The 18,513-nt window shown below is 46.3% G+C and overlaps 1 protein-coding gene across 1 annotated transcript in view; it reads right to left on the bottom strand.

The window, feature by feature from the left end:
• The window catches only part of LOC106809010 (AT-rich interactive domain-containing protein 3A-like), an 81,061-nt gene extending 70,807 nt beyond the window's left edge, over nt 1-10,254 (bottom strand). The window contains exons 1-2 of the mRNA XM_014811951.1: nt 10,120-10,254; nt 6,953-7,025 (exon numbers count right to left, since the gene is read on the bottom strand). Coding sequence (XP_014667437.1) covers nt 6,953-7,025; nt 10,120-10,254 — 208 coding nt within the window. The remainder of the gene's footprint in view (nt 1-6,952; nt 7,026-10,119) is intronic.
• Nucleotides 10,255-18,513: the final 8,259 nt, after the last annotated feature.

The following is an 18,513-nucleotide window of genomic DNA, read 5'->3' as shown; positions in this document are numbered from 1 at the left end:
GACGACCCGAGACGAGAATAGAGAACGAGAGAGCGGAGAGAGAGAAAGAGACCGAGAGAAGACTTCGCTGAGAAAGGAGAAAGAGAGACGAGAGAAAGAACAAGAGCCAGTAGAGAGAGAAAGAGACGGAGAGAGAGAAGACGAAGGAGACGAGCAGACGAAAGAGGAGAGAGCAGAGACGTAGAGAGGAGAAGAGAGAGAGAGAGAGAGAGCGAGCATCCAGAGATGCCGGGGAAGGGAGGAGGAGAGAGCGCAGCGCTGCTGTGATGCCTACCATTTTAATACCAGACGAAGAAAAAACTGCCAATCACGCGGAAGACGGCGGCGGTAACGTAGGAAAACGCTTCATCCGTGCACGCGCTTGGCAAACATTTTAAGCCGTGCCGGACTATGGAGGGACACCGCAAAGCTTTTGTGATCGATTTATTATTGCAAGAGGCTTCCCGTCACGGTTCTATGCGCGGGGATCTAATTGTGAAACGTGTTTGCCAGATTGGTTGAAACTGCATAAACCTGTTTCGGGCGGGGTAAAACAGACATTTGTCAATGCGAGTTTAGCGCGACGCAGCTCTCTTTCTTCTTCTCTCCGCTCCCACACACCCTTCCCCTCTTTTTTTCGCTCATTCGCTTTCTTTCCCCATCTCACCGTTCTTACTTGCGCACATCCTCTTCTCTCTGTCGTCCCTCCCAACCTCCCTCTTTTTCTCGTACTGCTTCATATCTCATGCTGGCTCTCTTTCCTCACTCTCTTTATGCTTCTCTCCTTCCTCTCTACTGCATCTCTGTCCTCGTCTCATCGTCGTCTCTCTCTCTCATTGCGTGCTCCTCATCTGCTCTCTCTCTCTCTCGTCTCTCTCTCTTCTCTCTGGCCTCTCTCTCTCTCCTCTCTCTCTCTCTCTCTCTCTCCTCTCTCTCTCTCTGCTCTTCTCTCTCTCTCTTCTCTCTCTCTCTCTCTCTCTCTCTCTCTCTCTCTCTCTCTCTCTCTCTCTCCCTCTCTCCCTCATACTGCTCCTCTCTCACTTTCTCTCTCTCTGTCTGTGTCTTACACTGCTCCTTTCTCTCGGTCTCTCTCTCGCTCTTCCGGCAGAACCCTTCGTGTGCTAATTCCACTTCGCACCCCAGTCGCCATACTAGCTAGCTGTACATGCAGCAATAAAGTCATCCGCCTTATACACCGCTCGCATGCAAACAGACCGACTTTATGGAGTTTATTTTTGGCCGCCGACTCGCGATGTGCCATTAACATGAATACGAGCGGTCATCGAGATATATTTCATTCTACCGCTCCCTTCACCCTTGCTTGCCTCGCTCGTCGCTGCGAAGCACCTGCACCCTTGTCACCTCCTCCCTCCACCCTTCCTCCCTCCGCCCCTCCCACCTCCGCCCCCTCATCCTCCCCCGTCATAGCGGTTCTAGTGCAGATGTTCTGACCCGGCACCTAGAATTTTTCCCCCGCGCACGAGTGGTGCGCATTTTTTTCCACCGCCCCTCGCTTCTTTAATCTCTTTAATCACTTTTTTGGTGAATACGAAGGTTTTAAGACATTTTATTGTTACTCTAGACAATTGCTGTTACTCAAGCGATAACGGTAGGTGTCATGAAAGTGGTGAAAACACTGAAAAACTCTCGAAATAGTTGCTTTAAGTCTTACATGACGAATGCGAAGACCTGTTCGCATGTGGCCGATGAGGATGATGATGACGGTGATGATGATGATGATGATGACGATGATGACTAGGATGTGAATGCTGTGTGGGTGTGGGTGTGGGGGGGGAGGGGGTAGCAGCCATCATCGCAGACAAAAGCGCGGCCAGCGTCTAAACAAATGTATCGTCGACTCACGCGCTTTACCCTCGGCAGCTTAAGCCTTCGTGAAGATGCGTGTATGCATGTAGAGGAGGTGGCACTGACCGCCGTGAGCGCCCAGTCACCGGCTATTGACATTTCCCACCGGTCACTCAGGGTGTGCGTGCGTGCGTGTGTGCGTGTGCGCGCGTGAGCGCGCGCGTGTGTATGTGTGTACGTGTGTGTGTGTATGTGTGTGCGTGCGTGCCCGTGTGCGTGTGTGTGTATGACCACACACCTTATACACCATTATACGTATATAAGGAGGGGTGATATATTCGGCTGACACCGTTTTCTTACGGACCCGCGATTTAAACTTCCGACTCTAAAATTATCTGCCGGAGCCATTTGGCGAGCTTTTTGCAAAATTCCAGTATCAAACCGCGTTCTTTCTGTATTAGTGAAATACTAGCTGTTCGCAGCTCTTTATAAATAGCACGCACGCGCACGCGCGCACGTCGCAGAGGCCATTTTGTTGAGCGGGAATTTATTCGCCAAATCTGAGCGAATACTCATAATGTTCTGACGCCGCGCGCATACGATAGAAAAACAGCGCGCGCGGCCGTGACTATTTATAAAGTTGAAAATCATGATGGCGGTTTTTCGACGCGCGCTGGCTTCTTGTTTATAAGTGTGTGCAGTGCTCCCCTCTCCCCTCCCCTTCTCGCCCATCATCTCATCCCTGCGAGGGAAACAGAGAGCGGTTCCTCCGAGAGTTATTCGCATGGATACCGACGGATCTCGCGCGGCTTTTGCCGGCGTCTGCACCCACACACGAACGCACGCACACGCACGCACGCACGCACGCACGCACTGCTGGCATTTTTCCCAGCTCTATAAAATAAATATATCAACATGCGTCTCTCGTGTTGTCCGTGCGAGATGTATTATTTAATCATTTGCCCCCCTCCCCCCAAACACACACACGCACTACCACGCGCCACACACACACGCCACACACACACACACACACACACACACCACACCAGCACCCGCACACACGCAACACACGCGCGCAACACCACACACACACACACACACGCACGCATACGCACGGACGGCACACGCACGCGCCGCATACTCACCCCGTGTGCAACACGCGAGGTAGTATATAGCGGTTTCTACGAAGTCGTGTCCATAAACGGAGCAGCAGAGGCGCTGCTGGAAGCAGAACGAACCAACGCGACGCGTGTCCACTGTCGCCGCGCGGGGACGGCGTGCGCATGCGCGCGATGGCCGGAATTCGCCTGCATCCAAGAGCTTTCCGGTCGCAGAATCTGCTCGATTATAACAGCGTGGCAGGCAGGTACACGCGAGCGCGCGCCGCGCGGAATGTGCTGTGGTGTTGTGGTGTGTGTGTGTGTGTGTGCGTGTGTGAGGTAGGCAACACGTTCGGCGTATACTCCGATAATGCGATTAATGCTCCCGGCTTGATCGCAAACGAGCTTAGCGTACGATGCATCTTTGATGAACTCTGTAACCACATTATCTCGGCTAATTCCGAGCGACAGTTGATGAGGAGTGAGGAGGGAAGAGGCGGAGGAGGAGGTGGGGGGACGGACATTAAAAATTCCGGCGGAGACCCGCTGCCGCCGTCGTGTTCACAAGTGAAAATTTCACGTGGGAATTAGTTGTGAGAGCATCACTGTGATGTAAGCTTTCGATCCTGAACGCAGCTGCAGGGAGTAGTAATAACTGTTCAGTTGTTCACAATCAGTAAAATGATATGTTGATGTAACGTTACATCCCTCGACCTCTGGTATTACGCACGCACACACGCAAACGCATCCCCGCACGCAAGCAACGCTCGCACTCGACACATACAGTTTCTATACGTTCTATACATCACACCTTTGCTGATATCGTACTCACGTTCTAAATGAAAGTAGTGGTTTCCGCCTAGTATTAAAACGAACATCACAAGCTCACCTAAATGTTCTTTAATAATTATACTGGTTAAAATGTTACTAATACTTTAAATACAAAATTCTAATTAGTTGCTACTTTCCACCGACAGCTGAATGTTACCTCATATATTATTCGTGCTGAGTTCCATCACTGGTTCCATCAATTTATTATTACACATGCACATGATTAATTAGGCGAACGTGATAGAGCAACATGTGCATATACAGCATTTCATACTTGCCTAGTATTATTCTGCCCACTCTTGAACTCAACATTTCTCCAAACAACACTCTCAAAAAACAATCGTATACTCAAATACTGTATCATTTGTATCTTTTGTTATCTCGTGTCCTATTTTCTCTTGCCTACAATAACTTAATGGACATAATCATATTCTTTGTTCCCTTGCATTCTATGGCTTCTAAATCATATAGCGTGTTCTTTCACATTCCAAAGATTCTAAATCACATCCCGTTTTCTCTCACATTCTTTAATTCTGCCGTTTGTTACGTTCTATACATTATATATCTATTACGACACCCATACTATTGCCAAGCATCCCTAGCATTAGATAACCTGCTGGCTACTACTATTGTTAGGGCTTCTACTATGAAGATAAGAATACACTGAACAACTAAAAGCCACTACGCCATTGGCTGTGGAAACGATACTATTACAAAATTTTCAAAAAGTGTTATTAGATGGCAGAGGTAAGTAGCATGCGTTAGCGTGCGTATTTCTATATTCCAAAGGTTGGCACATGCACAACACAGCTTCAAGTTAGATTAGTTAAATATCAGACATTTCATAATAATATATTAATTACATTTATTTAGAGTAAAAGTAATTAGTAGTAAATATTAGTAATTATTAGTAATTTAAACTAACTAGCTGTATTTAGAATATATATATATATAACATTTGATGGGTAATATTTAACCTAATAACACTATAGATTAGGGTCACTCTTAAATCAATATTATATATTACTATATGCTGCATGGGCTGTCGAAACACGGCAATAGTAGACACCAGTGTTTGTAATACACGATTACACGATTAGATGATATTACATGATTACACGATAGTAGATATTGTGGATATATTATGGGAATCACCGCCCAAAGTAAACCCAGCTTAGAGTATCGCCTAGTACCAATATTCGAAAATGTTAAGGATGGCATAGTTGCCACAATAAACGGAATAGTGGCATTTACACTCGTTCAGAGTATGTACGCATTATATCATATATCTATCTCTCGATATATATATATATAGAGATATATATATATATATATAGATAGATATAGATATAGATATTCATCATACTATACTATAGCCGAGAACGCGACAAGACGAGAACACAGCTTCGCTACAGCCGCACACAGTGTTAACCCTCACCGTGTCTTATCACATTTCAATAAGCAATCAGCCTAATCATTCTCAGCCGAAATATACCGGGGCGCAAATTGCTACCGGTGGGTAATGGCCAGATATTCCCTGATGTGGTTTATTCTGGCAGCTGCCGCGCAAGCAAAACGCTGTTACCGCGTGCTCGGGTAAGTAGGCGGGAGGGAGTGATGTGATATTCATGTGCGCGCGAGAGAGTGCGCGAGGCTGAGATCGACAGAATAGAAGGGAAGCAGCTTGCTAGTCGCATTTGCACGCATGCAAAACAGTCACTGTATTTATAATACAATTATATCTCTCTCAATCTCTATCTATCCATCTATCTATCTATCTATCTATCTATCTATCTATCTATCTATCTATCTATCTATCTATCTATCTATCTATCTATCTATCTATCTATCTATCTATCTATCTATCTATCTATCTATCTATCTATCTATCTATCTCTATCTATCTCTCTATCTATGTCGCGCGCGCGCTCTCTCTCTCTCTTTCTCTCTCGTTCCCTCTCTCTGTGTGTTTGTGTGTGTGCGCGCGTGTGTGTGTATGTGCGTGTGCGCGTGTGTGTGCATGTGCGTGCATGTCCGTGTGTGAGCGCGTGCGTGCGTGCGTGCGTGCGTGCGCGTGTGTATTATATGGCTGTAAAAACCCTTTGTAATCGGTGCAGAGCATATCACGTGCCATGAAACAACAAATCCTGTTTTCGCTGAAATAATTTTCGACAAAGAAAGGTTTGAACGAATTCGACGAGGATAGTATATCACATCTGGTAAAATGTAATGTCAATAAAACACCCCGAATCTGATAATAAACAAACATAAGGCTGAAATTCCCTGCCAAACTGTCACTATTGTTTTTTTTTATAGTTCAAAGTGGCGATGCTGCCAAACTGGTTTTCTTGGTTGTATTTTATTTGAATTTTGTCGATGTCGTCTATCTCTGTAGCTTGTGATTATACCTCGGAAAAATGATTAAGAACGAGGTTTATTGGATGTTTAAGGTAATGTTTGAGTTTATGTTAATTGAGTTCTCCTTTATAAATCATAATCAGACTTCAAAGCAAGTCGCTCTCTATGAATAGAATTTGGAAGATTCCGCTACCCTAGTATTATTTACTTCTGATTTTACATATGGCAACACAAGTATTACATGCATGGTTGTTTGGCAATAATCAGGAAGAAGAAACAAACCATACGAAAACACCAGGTTTCGAATAACATCCTAAATTTCGCGATCTGCAAAACTCCATATTTCCCTTGCAACTTTGACTTTGCAATAACAGTATTGCAATGCGTTTATATATATATATATATATATATATATATAAGCATACACTCTAATTTATATTATTTACGACTTTGTGGGTATGCTCGTACACGATCTTCATAAAACGTCAGATGAAGTACGTTAAAAGTAAAACTGGTAGTTGGAACATGCATATCAACACGAGCTAATAAATACCTAACAAATATCAAATATATCTTGTGATATTGTGTCCGACATACCCCTGACATAATGAATGAATGATAGACCACATGACTGACTAAAAAAGACATAATGATAGCTTGCTCCCACTCTCAGTTACACGATGTGCACATTAAATACACATGAGCAGAAACATGTGAGCATTCATTACTGCTAAATTCTAGGAACATGCGTAGAAATAACTCACATAAACTGGGAGTTATTTATAATTATACCAATCTTGTTATTCCAGACTGATAAAATGAAACACGTGAAAATAGAAAATTCAACAAAGAATTAACAACCGCCGAGAAACACTTACCTCGTTTTTGCATAAACATGAAGAGATCATCTAAAAACTCTTTTCGTTGTGGATCTTCTGATATTTCATATAACTGAAAAAATGGAGGAATTTTTATGAGACTATAAAAATAACGAGAATTCCACCCCTATCTCGTCTCCCACATTTCACGCAATTCTGTTAACATATTCTGTAAGTACTAATCACGCACTGGCAATACGAATCATCAACGCTGGAACGCCTAGCTAAGCAAACACGAGAATCGAGAGAGTAATTATTATTATTAGATTGGGTAAACGATGAGGATGATGATGAACGCACAAGCACACGTGCACTCACGCATGCACTCACGCGCGCATACACACAGATACACGTGCACGCGCACACACAAACACGCGCGCACTCACGCGCGCATACACATAGATACACGCACGCACGCACACACACACGCACGCACGCACACACACACACGCACGCACGCAAGCACGCGTACACACACGCACACGATTATGGTTCATTACATTTAGACAGGGGAGTGGCGACGGCGACCACGCGTTGTTTACACTATAAACACAAGGGCGGCGGCGATGAAAACAACGACACTACTATATAACAGCGAATGAATCAATGACTTTTTTAGAGTTTGCAATCAAAATTACCGGCGATCGAGGGCGACAATTTCCAATTATATGACAACGAATACTCTTAACAGAACGAAATGGGTCGCGTTTAGCATTCGAGTGAAATACAATCGTACGTGAGCGGGTAACGGCTGACTGCTACCGGACAACTACACGAATAATGTACCTACACGCGCACAAAGGAATTGTCAATCAGAATTCTACGCGTGCACAACCCGTTTTGTAAAATGAAAAAAAAGGCATCATCGTTTCAAAACACTTTCATTCACAATAAAAGCCAGTTAACAGGTAACCTCAAAAATCCGATGCGAACTGAAGCGAGCAACACACTGAAAGGACGATACTGAATTATATGCTTTCTAACAAGACATCCTTCCCATACACGATGTGCGTACGCTTCGCACGCGTATGCTGCCACGATGCTTCCGTCGCTATGACTTATTTATGACAGCCGATTATTCTTTTTACGCGATCGTTAAATGATGAGAGATTCGTATCTCTGCATCGAGTGGAGTGACAGATCTAGACACTTCAAGCAATATTTCTCTGCACAACTGACGCCATTGTTCTCGTCAACGCTTCTCCCGCCTTTATAAACGCACATTCATTAATAAAAGATGAACATTCAAAGTATAGAAGTTGGCCACGCTTATATCCAGTCTAGTATCATAAATATTCTTAATAAACCTGTTATACGAGTAGGAGGAAACTTTTGGTGGGAAAAAATGGCTGAATACATGCATGCCATTATCAAGCTGTTGGGCAAACTTGCGATTCTTTTTTCATTTTTTTTTTCACACGAGAATAATTTTTTTAAATAACGACCTCCCGACTCGACAAAGAACATGCCAGCCACGACGACTCACCGCACCCCTCCCCCGACGCACCGCACCCCTCCCCCGACGCCCCGCCAACCCAGCAGCTGCGGCATAAAAACGCATTTTCGGTGAAAAACTCACAGATGTGAAATTTTTACCAAAAATGGCCACAATCACGCTACAGTAACAAGTTTTTTTATGAGAATACAAAGCGCCAAGCCCCTGTCGCTCGGCCCCGGGCAACAGCAAACTCAAATTAATAGAATGGACCATTCATATGCAAGCATGCAGAAGGAACAGTTCAGATGCGAATAAAGCGGTCTGTACACCCCCTAAGTGGGTCTCAGCGGTATGCGCCTGTATGAAATTTTCGGCCGACGGACGCCACAAGCGAATGCATTAATAAAATGCTGCTCAATGTCACACTAGGCATTAATCTGTGCTGAGAGAGAGAGAGGGGGCGACGGCTGCCTCTCGTGGGGCCGGCCCTGCCAGCCGGTAGTCATGTTCGACCGGACGTGTCATACAGGAGAGACGGGGCAGGCGACAGCACGCTGGAGGGTTAGGGAGGGGCACTACTTGCACGCCATTGTATCCTCAGTGCTACCCACCTGTTTGCACAGAAGTGACAGCTTAGACGCACGCACACACACGCACGCACGCACACACACGCACGCACGCACCCACTCACGCACTCACCCAGTGCACGAGCATTTTTGAAGATGAAGACTCACTACCCCTCCCTCACCCTTAAGAAGCTGCTTACGCTATCTGCACTACTCACAATGCGCCGCCGAGGCGTAAGGCAGGCGCGTGCGGGGGCGCCATGCATATTATATATTATATATTGCTTATATACAGCCTATCCGTGTTAACGTATTAATTGCGTCCGCCGCAGATAGCATGATTATTGATGCACGCATTGTGAAATCATTCCATGCAACCACACACAATGCCTCATTCAGAGTACAGGCTAACAACAGTGCGCGCGCGGCTGCAAGACCCTGCATGGACATTAGATGTTATCAGTAATAGATATTATGCGTAATTCAGGCAGCCACGGCGGACCACCTGTGCGCACCGGCTACCTGCTCAACTCGCTGCTGCTGCTGCGCGCGTGCAGCTATGATAAACTCATTTATTAATGACTATTTGCATTATGGTCGCGCTCGCTGATCTACCTTAATGCGAAATAGCCCAAACAAATGGCTATTGTGCGCGAGCGTGGCCGATAGATGGATACATGATCGGCGGGCGAGTAAACACGTGCTGGATTTCTCACGAACCGACAACTGACACACGCGCGATGACGCAATCTACATATAGCGGCATGTACGTATAGAGCGCCACTATAGAGTATCGCGTATAGGATTGCGACAACATACAGAGCTGTTCTATACATCGTATAAGCACGAGTGAACAGATGCATCTAGCAGTAAATATATATTATATATATATATATGTGTTGTAGAGATGTCGAGAGAAGCATGAAGAAAGATGTGATAGTCATGAAGTGTTGAGCCTATTATAAATGTGTTTTTTAGAGGTAAAGAGATGTTATAGATATCAAGAGCTAATAATACCTTATTAGGTATTATTAGCTATTGTAGATATGTATCGTGAAGTGCATAGCCATTATTAAAAGTGTCGCGCGAGAAAACGCGTTAGTTTACGTCACACGCTGCAGCACTCCGCCGCCGCCGCTGCCGCGGATAGGATGCTGCCGTACCGTGACCTCCTTCCACGTCCCCGCGACCTCACGTGGGTGACTCTCCCTGTCAGCTCTTTCTCTGTCGTGGCTGTACGTGCGGCGGTGGTCGTCGCTCACCGCGGCGTCGCTGTCCGGGGATGATCTGGCCGTCATCCACCGTGAGACGCGAGAGCAAGCCGTTGTCGATGCCGTTGTCCGTGGCAACGGTGACCTAAGACCGTGGCAGGACACTGAGGATCTAGCAACAGTGCCCGTGCACGCAGGTCGAGGCGACGGGCTCAGCTGTGGTAGCGTGGGTCGGATGTTAAATCGCTGAGGATTCTCCAGCTTCTCCTGTGCTTTTCGTGTTCATTAAGTAATACTTTTTCTCTTGGCGAAATTAGTTCAGATCTTTTGATGAGGAGCCTGACTTTTGATATTTTGATATTTTGATTTTGATATTTTGATATTTGTCGGCTTTAGTGATGTAAAGTTTTTCTGCTAAACAGAGATTGCATATTTTGGAGATGTTGTTGTATGGGCTTGCTGAAGTGATGATTGACCAGTTGATTGTATAATTTTTCTTGTCGTGTCTGAATTTCCAGGTGTGCGTTGAGAGTTCAGTGCTGTTAGCGTATTTTCTGTTTCGAAATGATAGCTTGTGTTGAGTGTGTCGTTGTTTAAATGTTCCCTCTGTAAGTCCGATGTAGTTCTTTCCTGTGGTGTCTTCATCTGTAGTTACGCGTGCGTTGCAGACTAGGCTGGTTGAGAGGCAGTTATTGTCGAGTGGACATTGTTCTTCTTTTCGGCAGTTGCATACGTTCTGGGAGGGGACGGGGTTGTCGCTGGTTATTTTCTTGTCGTGCTTGTTAATTATGGTTGCTATAAAATTATTTTCCGTGCAGCTGCGACTTTTACGTTGTTCTTGTTGAAGATAGAGTGGAATTTGTGTTCTTTGTGGAAATGCTTCTGGATGAGGTTGAGGAAGGTTTTGCCGATATTAGTTTGGACGTTTTGGCTGTATGGAGGGTTAAACCAGATTATGTTCCTTTTTCTGTTCTTTCTTGCGGGTGCAGATGTGTTGCGGCTGGCGTATGTAAGGTTTTCGGTAAATCCGCTTGTTTTTAGAGTTTTTTTCGTAGAGGGGCTTAGCTTTGTCAAATGCTTCCTTGCTGCACGAGATGTCTGATATCCTACGGTTGATGGCTGCGGGTAGTTGTTTAATTATGGTAGGTGGGTGGTTGAATTTCGTGTTGATGTAGAGTGGCTCGTCGTTTGGTTTTCTGTAGGGGCGGTATGATCCGTTTGTTAGATTAAGCGTGATGTCAAGGTTGTCTGCTACTTTCAGGTTGGCTTGTAAGGTAATGTTCAGACCGTGTTCTTGGAAGCGTTTCGTTATGTCCTTCTTTATTCTTTCTGCGTGTGAACCTGTGGTGTTCTTGAAAATTGCGAGTCCGTCATCTCTGTATAGTCCTGATGTTGTCCTTTCCGTACTTGTCGCATAGATTGTTCAGAATAAATAGTGCAACTAGCTCGATATTTTTTTTTTATAGATCGGATCAGATATAAATGGCGGCAATAAGATTAGAAACAAACAAAAAAAGTCAAAATCCGAACAACAATAGACCAGCAGAACAATAGATCGATTTAACTATAGAACTATAGAACTACATAACAATAGATAACTAAAACAATAGCGCCATTCATGTATATATATAGGTTATAGTATGTATATAATGGTAGGGGCACACAAGCGTATTTTATCGCCCGATCGCGGCGAATTTTAAAATCGCTCGAAATATTCGCTCGTGTGCCCGTTCACGGCGACGCCGATTTTAATCGCCCGTACGAATCGCCCGTATCGAAAATGTTAGATATTTTCGGCCGATTATTTACGCCGGCGATTATTTACTGGCAAATTCGCTCGTGTGCCCGTGTCCGGCGTATTTTGTCGAGCGATCGATTTTTTTATACCAATCGGACGTGTTGTTGATATCATGTGATGCATCATGTGATCATGTGATTCCGTCGAGTGGCGTACGCGTACGCTCTCAAATTCGCTACGTGTGCCCCTTCGTGATTGGGCGTATAAATTCGCTGGCGATTTTAATCGCCGCGATCGGGCGATAAAATACGCTCGTGTGCCCCCAGCTTAAGGTTTATTCTTCATTAAAGTCTGTCTGATGATCGGCGTAAGCGTGAAACTCGGAGTAACAGCTAAACGTGATGTCTTGTCTTTAATTTGTCTACAGACTACAATTTATTACGCTCTGCAATTATATATATTCCGTTTAAATTCCAGCTATATTCCGTCCGCACTCCAGCAGTATTCCGGCTCTACTCCACCTGCAATCTGCGCTCTGCTCGCTGAGGCGTGTGGTTTTATCACGACGCACAGTAGCGGTAGGTCTCGTGTAACGAAGGCAGCCGAAATACCTCCCGCCGCGGCGCAATGATAAGAAAAATTCCCACACCGGAACATTTCGACGTTCACCCGCACGACGCACGCATTATCTCTATTTGTCATGCGAACATAAGTTGTCTTTGCACGTCAAGCGAACGCACATTGTTTCTGTTTGTCGTGCGAGCAAGCACTGCTTCTATTTGTCGGACGAATTAGAATATTCCCATGCTGATGACCCTCGTAACGCATTGTTTCTGCTTGTCAGGTGAACGCGCATTGTTTCTGTTTGACACACGTCACACAGTGTTGTGCGCGGCGGCGCCGTCTCACGGTGTTATAGTGCGCCCCCACCTTCAACAAAATCCATGTTTGCTTTGCTAACTGTAAGCGCGGCTTTCGCTGAGATGCCTTTTATTCCGCGCCGGCACGTTCGCTGCCATAAAGTCCGGACAAGTTTGGCAGAAATTCAGCGGCGCGAAAAAAAACTAGCGCTGGGAACTAGAAATGCAAACATTATTAATGACATCGGCCGGGAATGGAATAAGGTGGACCCTCACAAAGAAACAGGTTTTATATAACAATCATGTCTCCGAAGGCAAAGTTCGAATCAGCATTGCGATAGTGATTAAAAGGGGTCAACAGTCGCCACAAAGACTTCTTAAGTGCATGCGCTCATTTTTCAGTGAGGGCTATCTTGCACTCAACAACTCCAACTATCTCAGCGCAAAATAGCCGGCGGCCAATCTGGGCTCTATCACGCACACAGACACGGCCGACGCGCTCGAGCTATTGGACATGATACTTAAACACCCCTCCCCTTACTTCCTCTCGAATAAATTCGACTAGCGCACGCAGGTGGTAGCGAGCGGGGGTGGCATATACAGGGCTTTCTCCTGGCTCCACCCACGACTTTCTACGCGCTTGGTGGCAAGGGGGAACACAAAACAGTTACACCCCACCAACCACCCCCATCCCTGCTCCCCTCCCTCGCAACCCAGACCTCGTATATAAATTCATGTCAATAAATACCTACGCTGAACATTCACGCACGCTCATAGACCTAGATACTCGCCCTATTACATCTGCTCTCTTGTTTTGTGCCGCGGGGTAGAGAGCGTGTGTACCGCGGGGCGGCGCGCGCGCACGTGTCCCCCGTCTGCAGATAACTCGGGCGAGATGCAATATGCAATCAGTGTGCACCTACGTGCATGTGTCCGCGTGTATGTGTCCGCCTGCACGCGGCTGACAATAAATAACACCGCTGCCGCTAGTAAAGGCCACATGAAAGCCGACATCCGGCTGAAATGAAAGCCTCCCATGAGTTGATGAGGCATTACCAGGCCGCGCACGTTTCTTAATATGGCGGTGATAATAGCGACATAAGGCCCATTTTGAGCTAATAAATGTGCTCGAGACACCTTTATTTTGCACTCGTCGCAATATCCGCGAGGCGAGCACGGCTATTAAGCCCGGCTAAATTGAGGACGAAATCTCTGGAGGGTTTCCACGGCATTGTTTTATCTGTTCTTCTTGCGCGCCCGGTTTTCGACTAGGCGAGTTAGAGCGAGAGAAACGAGAGTGTCTGTCTACTTTAAAGTAGCTTGCCTTCCGCCCCGAAGTCATTTTCGGCGTCTTTTTAGGTGGCTATATCATGACATTGGGTGTAGTAATTACATACGACTATAGCGTGACACAGCCAGCCATGTAGAGGTTACACAGAAATCGATATTTTAAACGTTCGAACGGAATGTTTGACATCGTAACATTATTTTATAATGCAAATTTAATTGTAAAAAGACCAAACATGCTATGAAAATATATAAACTTAACATAAACGAGAAAAAATTATAATTTAACAAATTATTTAAAAAAATTCTTGAAAATTTATTTTTGAATAAAAAAGGCAATCCACGCTACTAGTGATTCAGCATGATCAGCTGACTCCTACATTGCATTGCCACTGCAATGACCAGCCGTGTGGATGTCTACATGAGAGATCTGACGCTAAACCAAGCAACGTCTATCGCGCACGCAGCCCGCAGATGTATAAGCTGCATCATCATCATCATCATCATCGGCATCAGCAGCAGCAGCAGCAGCAACAGCAGCAGCAGCACTATCAGTATCATCATCATCAGCAGCAGCAGCAGCAGCAGCAGCGGCAGCACCAACACCACCGCCGCCGCCGTCGCCGTCACTAATCACAGCCACCCTCGACAGCAGCAGCCACAGCAACATCACCAGCAGCAACAGCAGCAGCAGCAAGCAGTACGACCACTACCACCAGCAGCAGCAGCATCACCGCCGCCGACAGCAGCAGCCGCAGCAGCAGCAGCAGAAGGCAGTACCACTACCGCCGCCGGCGTCGCCGTCACTAATCACCGCCACCCTCGACAGCCGCAGCCACAGCACCATACCCAGCCGCAACAGCAGCAGCAGCAAGCAGTACGACCACTACCACCAGCAGCAGCAGCAGCTAGTAGCAGCAGCAGCAGCAGCAGGCACAGCAGCAGCAGTAGCAGCAGCAGCAGCACCACCGCAGCCAGCAGCCAGCCAGCAGCATAGCTATACACGCTCACACTGACACCGGCAGACTCCCGGGCCTTCCATCAGTCACTCGCACGGCTGCCGCATGCTTGTCACGGCAGTGCCCGGTCTCACTCACCTCACAGCCCAACCTAATATAAACCTTTTCCTGACCCCCCCCCCACCCCGCACCCCGCGCGCAATAATCATATTAACCACTTTTTCCTACCAACCTGATCGCGAAATCGAAGTAAGACGGCCATCGGTGGTGGTAGGGGGTGGGGGTGGATATTCCGTTGGGTTATACAGAGAGAAACTTATGTAAAGGGTGACGGCCCGCATGATCGCAAGAGAGATGGGAGCGAGAGTGAGAAATATCGAGAGACAGCGAAGAGAATGAGATGGAGGGCGTAAGTAAGTAGAGAGGGAAGGGGCGGGATGGAGGGAAGGGAGGAAGAAAGGAGAGAAAAAAATCAAAGAAGAGCGAGCGAGAGTGCGAGCGAGAGAGAATGGATGGGGAGAGGGGTAGAGTGTGCGAGCGCGTGTAAACGTATATTCGATTCGTCAAGTGCGAATGATGATGATGATGATGATGATGCAGTAGCAGCAAGACAGCAAGCAGCAGCAGCAGCAGCGTAGCACTAGCCAGCGAGCGCAGCAGCGCAGCAGCATTAGCAGCAGCAGCAGCAGTCAGTAGCAGTAGCAGCAGCAGTAGCAGCGCAGCAGCAGCAGCAAGCAGCGCCAGCATAGCAGCAGCAGCCAGCAGCAGTAGTAGCAGTACAGCAATAGCAGCAGCAGCAGCAGCAGCAGCCGAATCATCGCACACGTGAGAAGAACCGCGGACGAGGAAATAGAAATACACGATGCAAAAACCGCCGGCAGCGCATCGAGTTTTGCAGATCGCGGTGTTGGTGTTGGTGTTGGTGTTGGTGGCGGCGTTTAGTGGAAGATGGGTGGAGGTGCTGGTACATAGAAATCTCCTCGTCAAGGCATCACACACGTTGAGTGGATGGTGCGCGAGGGTGGGGGTGCTGCCACATAGATCTCTCCTCGTTAAGGCATCACAAACTGTTGGCAAACACTCCCCGTGCTGATATCATAGAATCGGAGGCGATGCAGGCGCCCGAGGAGAAATGCAAGCGCTCGGCTGCGCGCGCGCGTGCCTGCGTCCAAATCTGGAAAACTCTCGTCGTGTTTAATACCTCATTAAGCTAAAAATATGTCACGCTTACATAGACCAGGCACAGCTGCCACTAACTCTAACGCAACAATCGACGGAACGTTGATGATTACAGAATGAATCATGCAATTTGTTTACATCACATGCTATCTGGATTACTCATGCAATTAAGAAGTATAACTCGTGTTTTCGTGCCAAGAACTATTTTGCGCTAGTGTGGGCGTAGTATTGCTGTCGTTTAAGCGCATTTGAGAAGTCTTAATGCGGAATCGGTTCGCTCACGGATAGGATATCTAAATCAATATATATATACATATATATATATATATATACATTTATATATATAGATAATATATAGTAGATATATAAATTGTAGTCTGTACATAAATTAAAGACAAGAATACACTTTTAGCTGCTTACTCCGAGTTCCACGCTTATCTTCAGACAGGCTTATAATGAAAATAAACCTTATATACTACTATAACTATATATACATGAATGCGCGATTGTTTTAGTTGTATCTATTGTTATTTGTTTATAGTTCTATTGTTAACGATCTATTGTTGCTGGCTGGTGTATTGTTCGAGCTTTTGACTTTTTTGTTTGTTTCTAATGCCGCCAATCTATATTGTCGCCATTTATAGATTGATCCGATCTAAAAAAAACAAACATTCAACAGCAGTTCCTAGACTTATACAGGGGTAGGATAATATATATCATACACATACATACATATATACACACACATATATACCACATATATATAAATACTTGGATAAACATTGTGTGTGGAACAGGCGCACTGGTCTCAATCTCATAACTATGACTCTAACGAGTAGACGACGACTTTCGCATACTAATCGTATCGCGCTGGCACGGCGAAAATTCACTCCTACTCTCTCGTAAATAGGCGGCACACTTGAGCCCCCGTCGCGTCCGCAACTTAACACCAATCTATGCACTGCGCTACGCTATAAAAAGTGTCGCGCGAGAAAACGCGTTAGTTTACGGCTACACGCGCGCGGCGACAATCCGCCGCCCCGCCGCTGCCGCGGAGTTAGGAGCTGCCGTCGTGACCTTCCTTTCTCCGTCCCGCGACCGCGACCAACGTGGGTGACTCTCCCTGTCAGCTGCTTTCTCTGTCGTGGCTGTACGTGCGGCGTGTGGTCGTCGCTCCCGCGGCGTCGCGTCCCCGCGGGATGAATCTGGCCGCTTCATCCACCGTGAGACGCGTGAGCAAGCCGTTTCGTTGAGCCGTTGATAGCCGTGCAAACGTACCTAAGACCGGTGGCAGGAGACTGAGGATCTAGCAACAGGGTCGCCGTGCACGCAGGTCGAGGCGACGGCTCAGGCTGTGGTAGCGTGGGTCGGATGTTAAATCGCCGAGGATTCTCCAGCTTCTCTGGCTGCTTTTCGTATTCATTAGTAATACTTTTCTCTTGGCGAAATTAGTTTCAGATCTTTTGATGAGGAGCCTGACTTTGATGATTTTGATATTTGATTTTGATATTTTGAATATTTGTCGGCTTTTAGTGATGTAAAGTTTTTCTGTAAACAGAGATTGCATATTTTGGAGATGTTGTTGTATGGGCTTGCTGAAGTGATGATTGACCAGTTGATTGTATAATTTTCTTTCGTGTGTTGAGTTTTCCAGGGGTGCTTTGAGAGTTCAGGGCTGTTAGCGTATTTTCTGTTCGAAATGATAGCTTGTGTTGAGGTGTCGTTGTTTAAATTTCCCTCTGTAAGTCCGATGTAGGTCTTTCTGTGGTGTCTTCATCTGTAGTTACGAGCTGCGTTGCCAGATAGGCTGGTTGGCAGAGGCAGTATTGTCGAGTGGACATGTTTTCTTTTCGGCAGTTGCATACGTTCTGGGAGCGGACGGGGGTTGTCGCCTGTTATTTCTTGTTTGTGCTGTTAATATGGTTGCTATAAAATTATTTTCCGTGGCCTGTAACTGCGACTTTACGTGTCTTGTTGTTGAAGATAGAGTGGAATTGTGTGTCTTTGTGGAAATGCTTCTGGATGAGTTGGTTGAGAGAGGTTTTGCCGATATTAGTTTGACGTTTTGGTATGGAGGTTAACCAGATTATGTTCCTTTTTCTGTTTTCTTGGCGGGTGCAGATGTGTTGCGGCTGGCGTATGTAAGGTTTTCGGTAAATCCGCTTGTTTTTAGAGTTTTTTCGTAGAGTGGCTTAGCTTGTCAAATGCTTCCTTGCTGCACGAGGTATGTCTGATATCCTACGGTTGAGGCGTGCGGGTAGTTGTTTAATTATGTAGGTGGGTGAGTGAATTTCGGGTTGATGTAGAGGGGCTTCGCTTTGGT

This window comes from Priapulus caudatus, unplaced genomic scaffold (assembly GCF_000485595.1).
Source record: "Priapulus caudatus unplaced genomic scaffold, Priapulus_caudatus-5.0.1 Scaffold14, whole genome shotgun sequence".
Lineage (NCBI taxonomy): Eukaryota > Metazoa > Priapulida > Priapulimorpha > Priapulimorphida > Priapulidae > Priapulus > Priapulus caudatus.
This window is presented reverse-complemented; position numbering and strand designations above follow the sequence as displayed.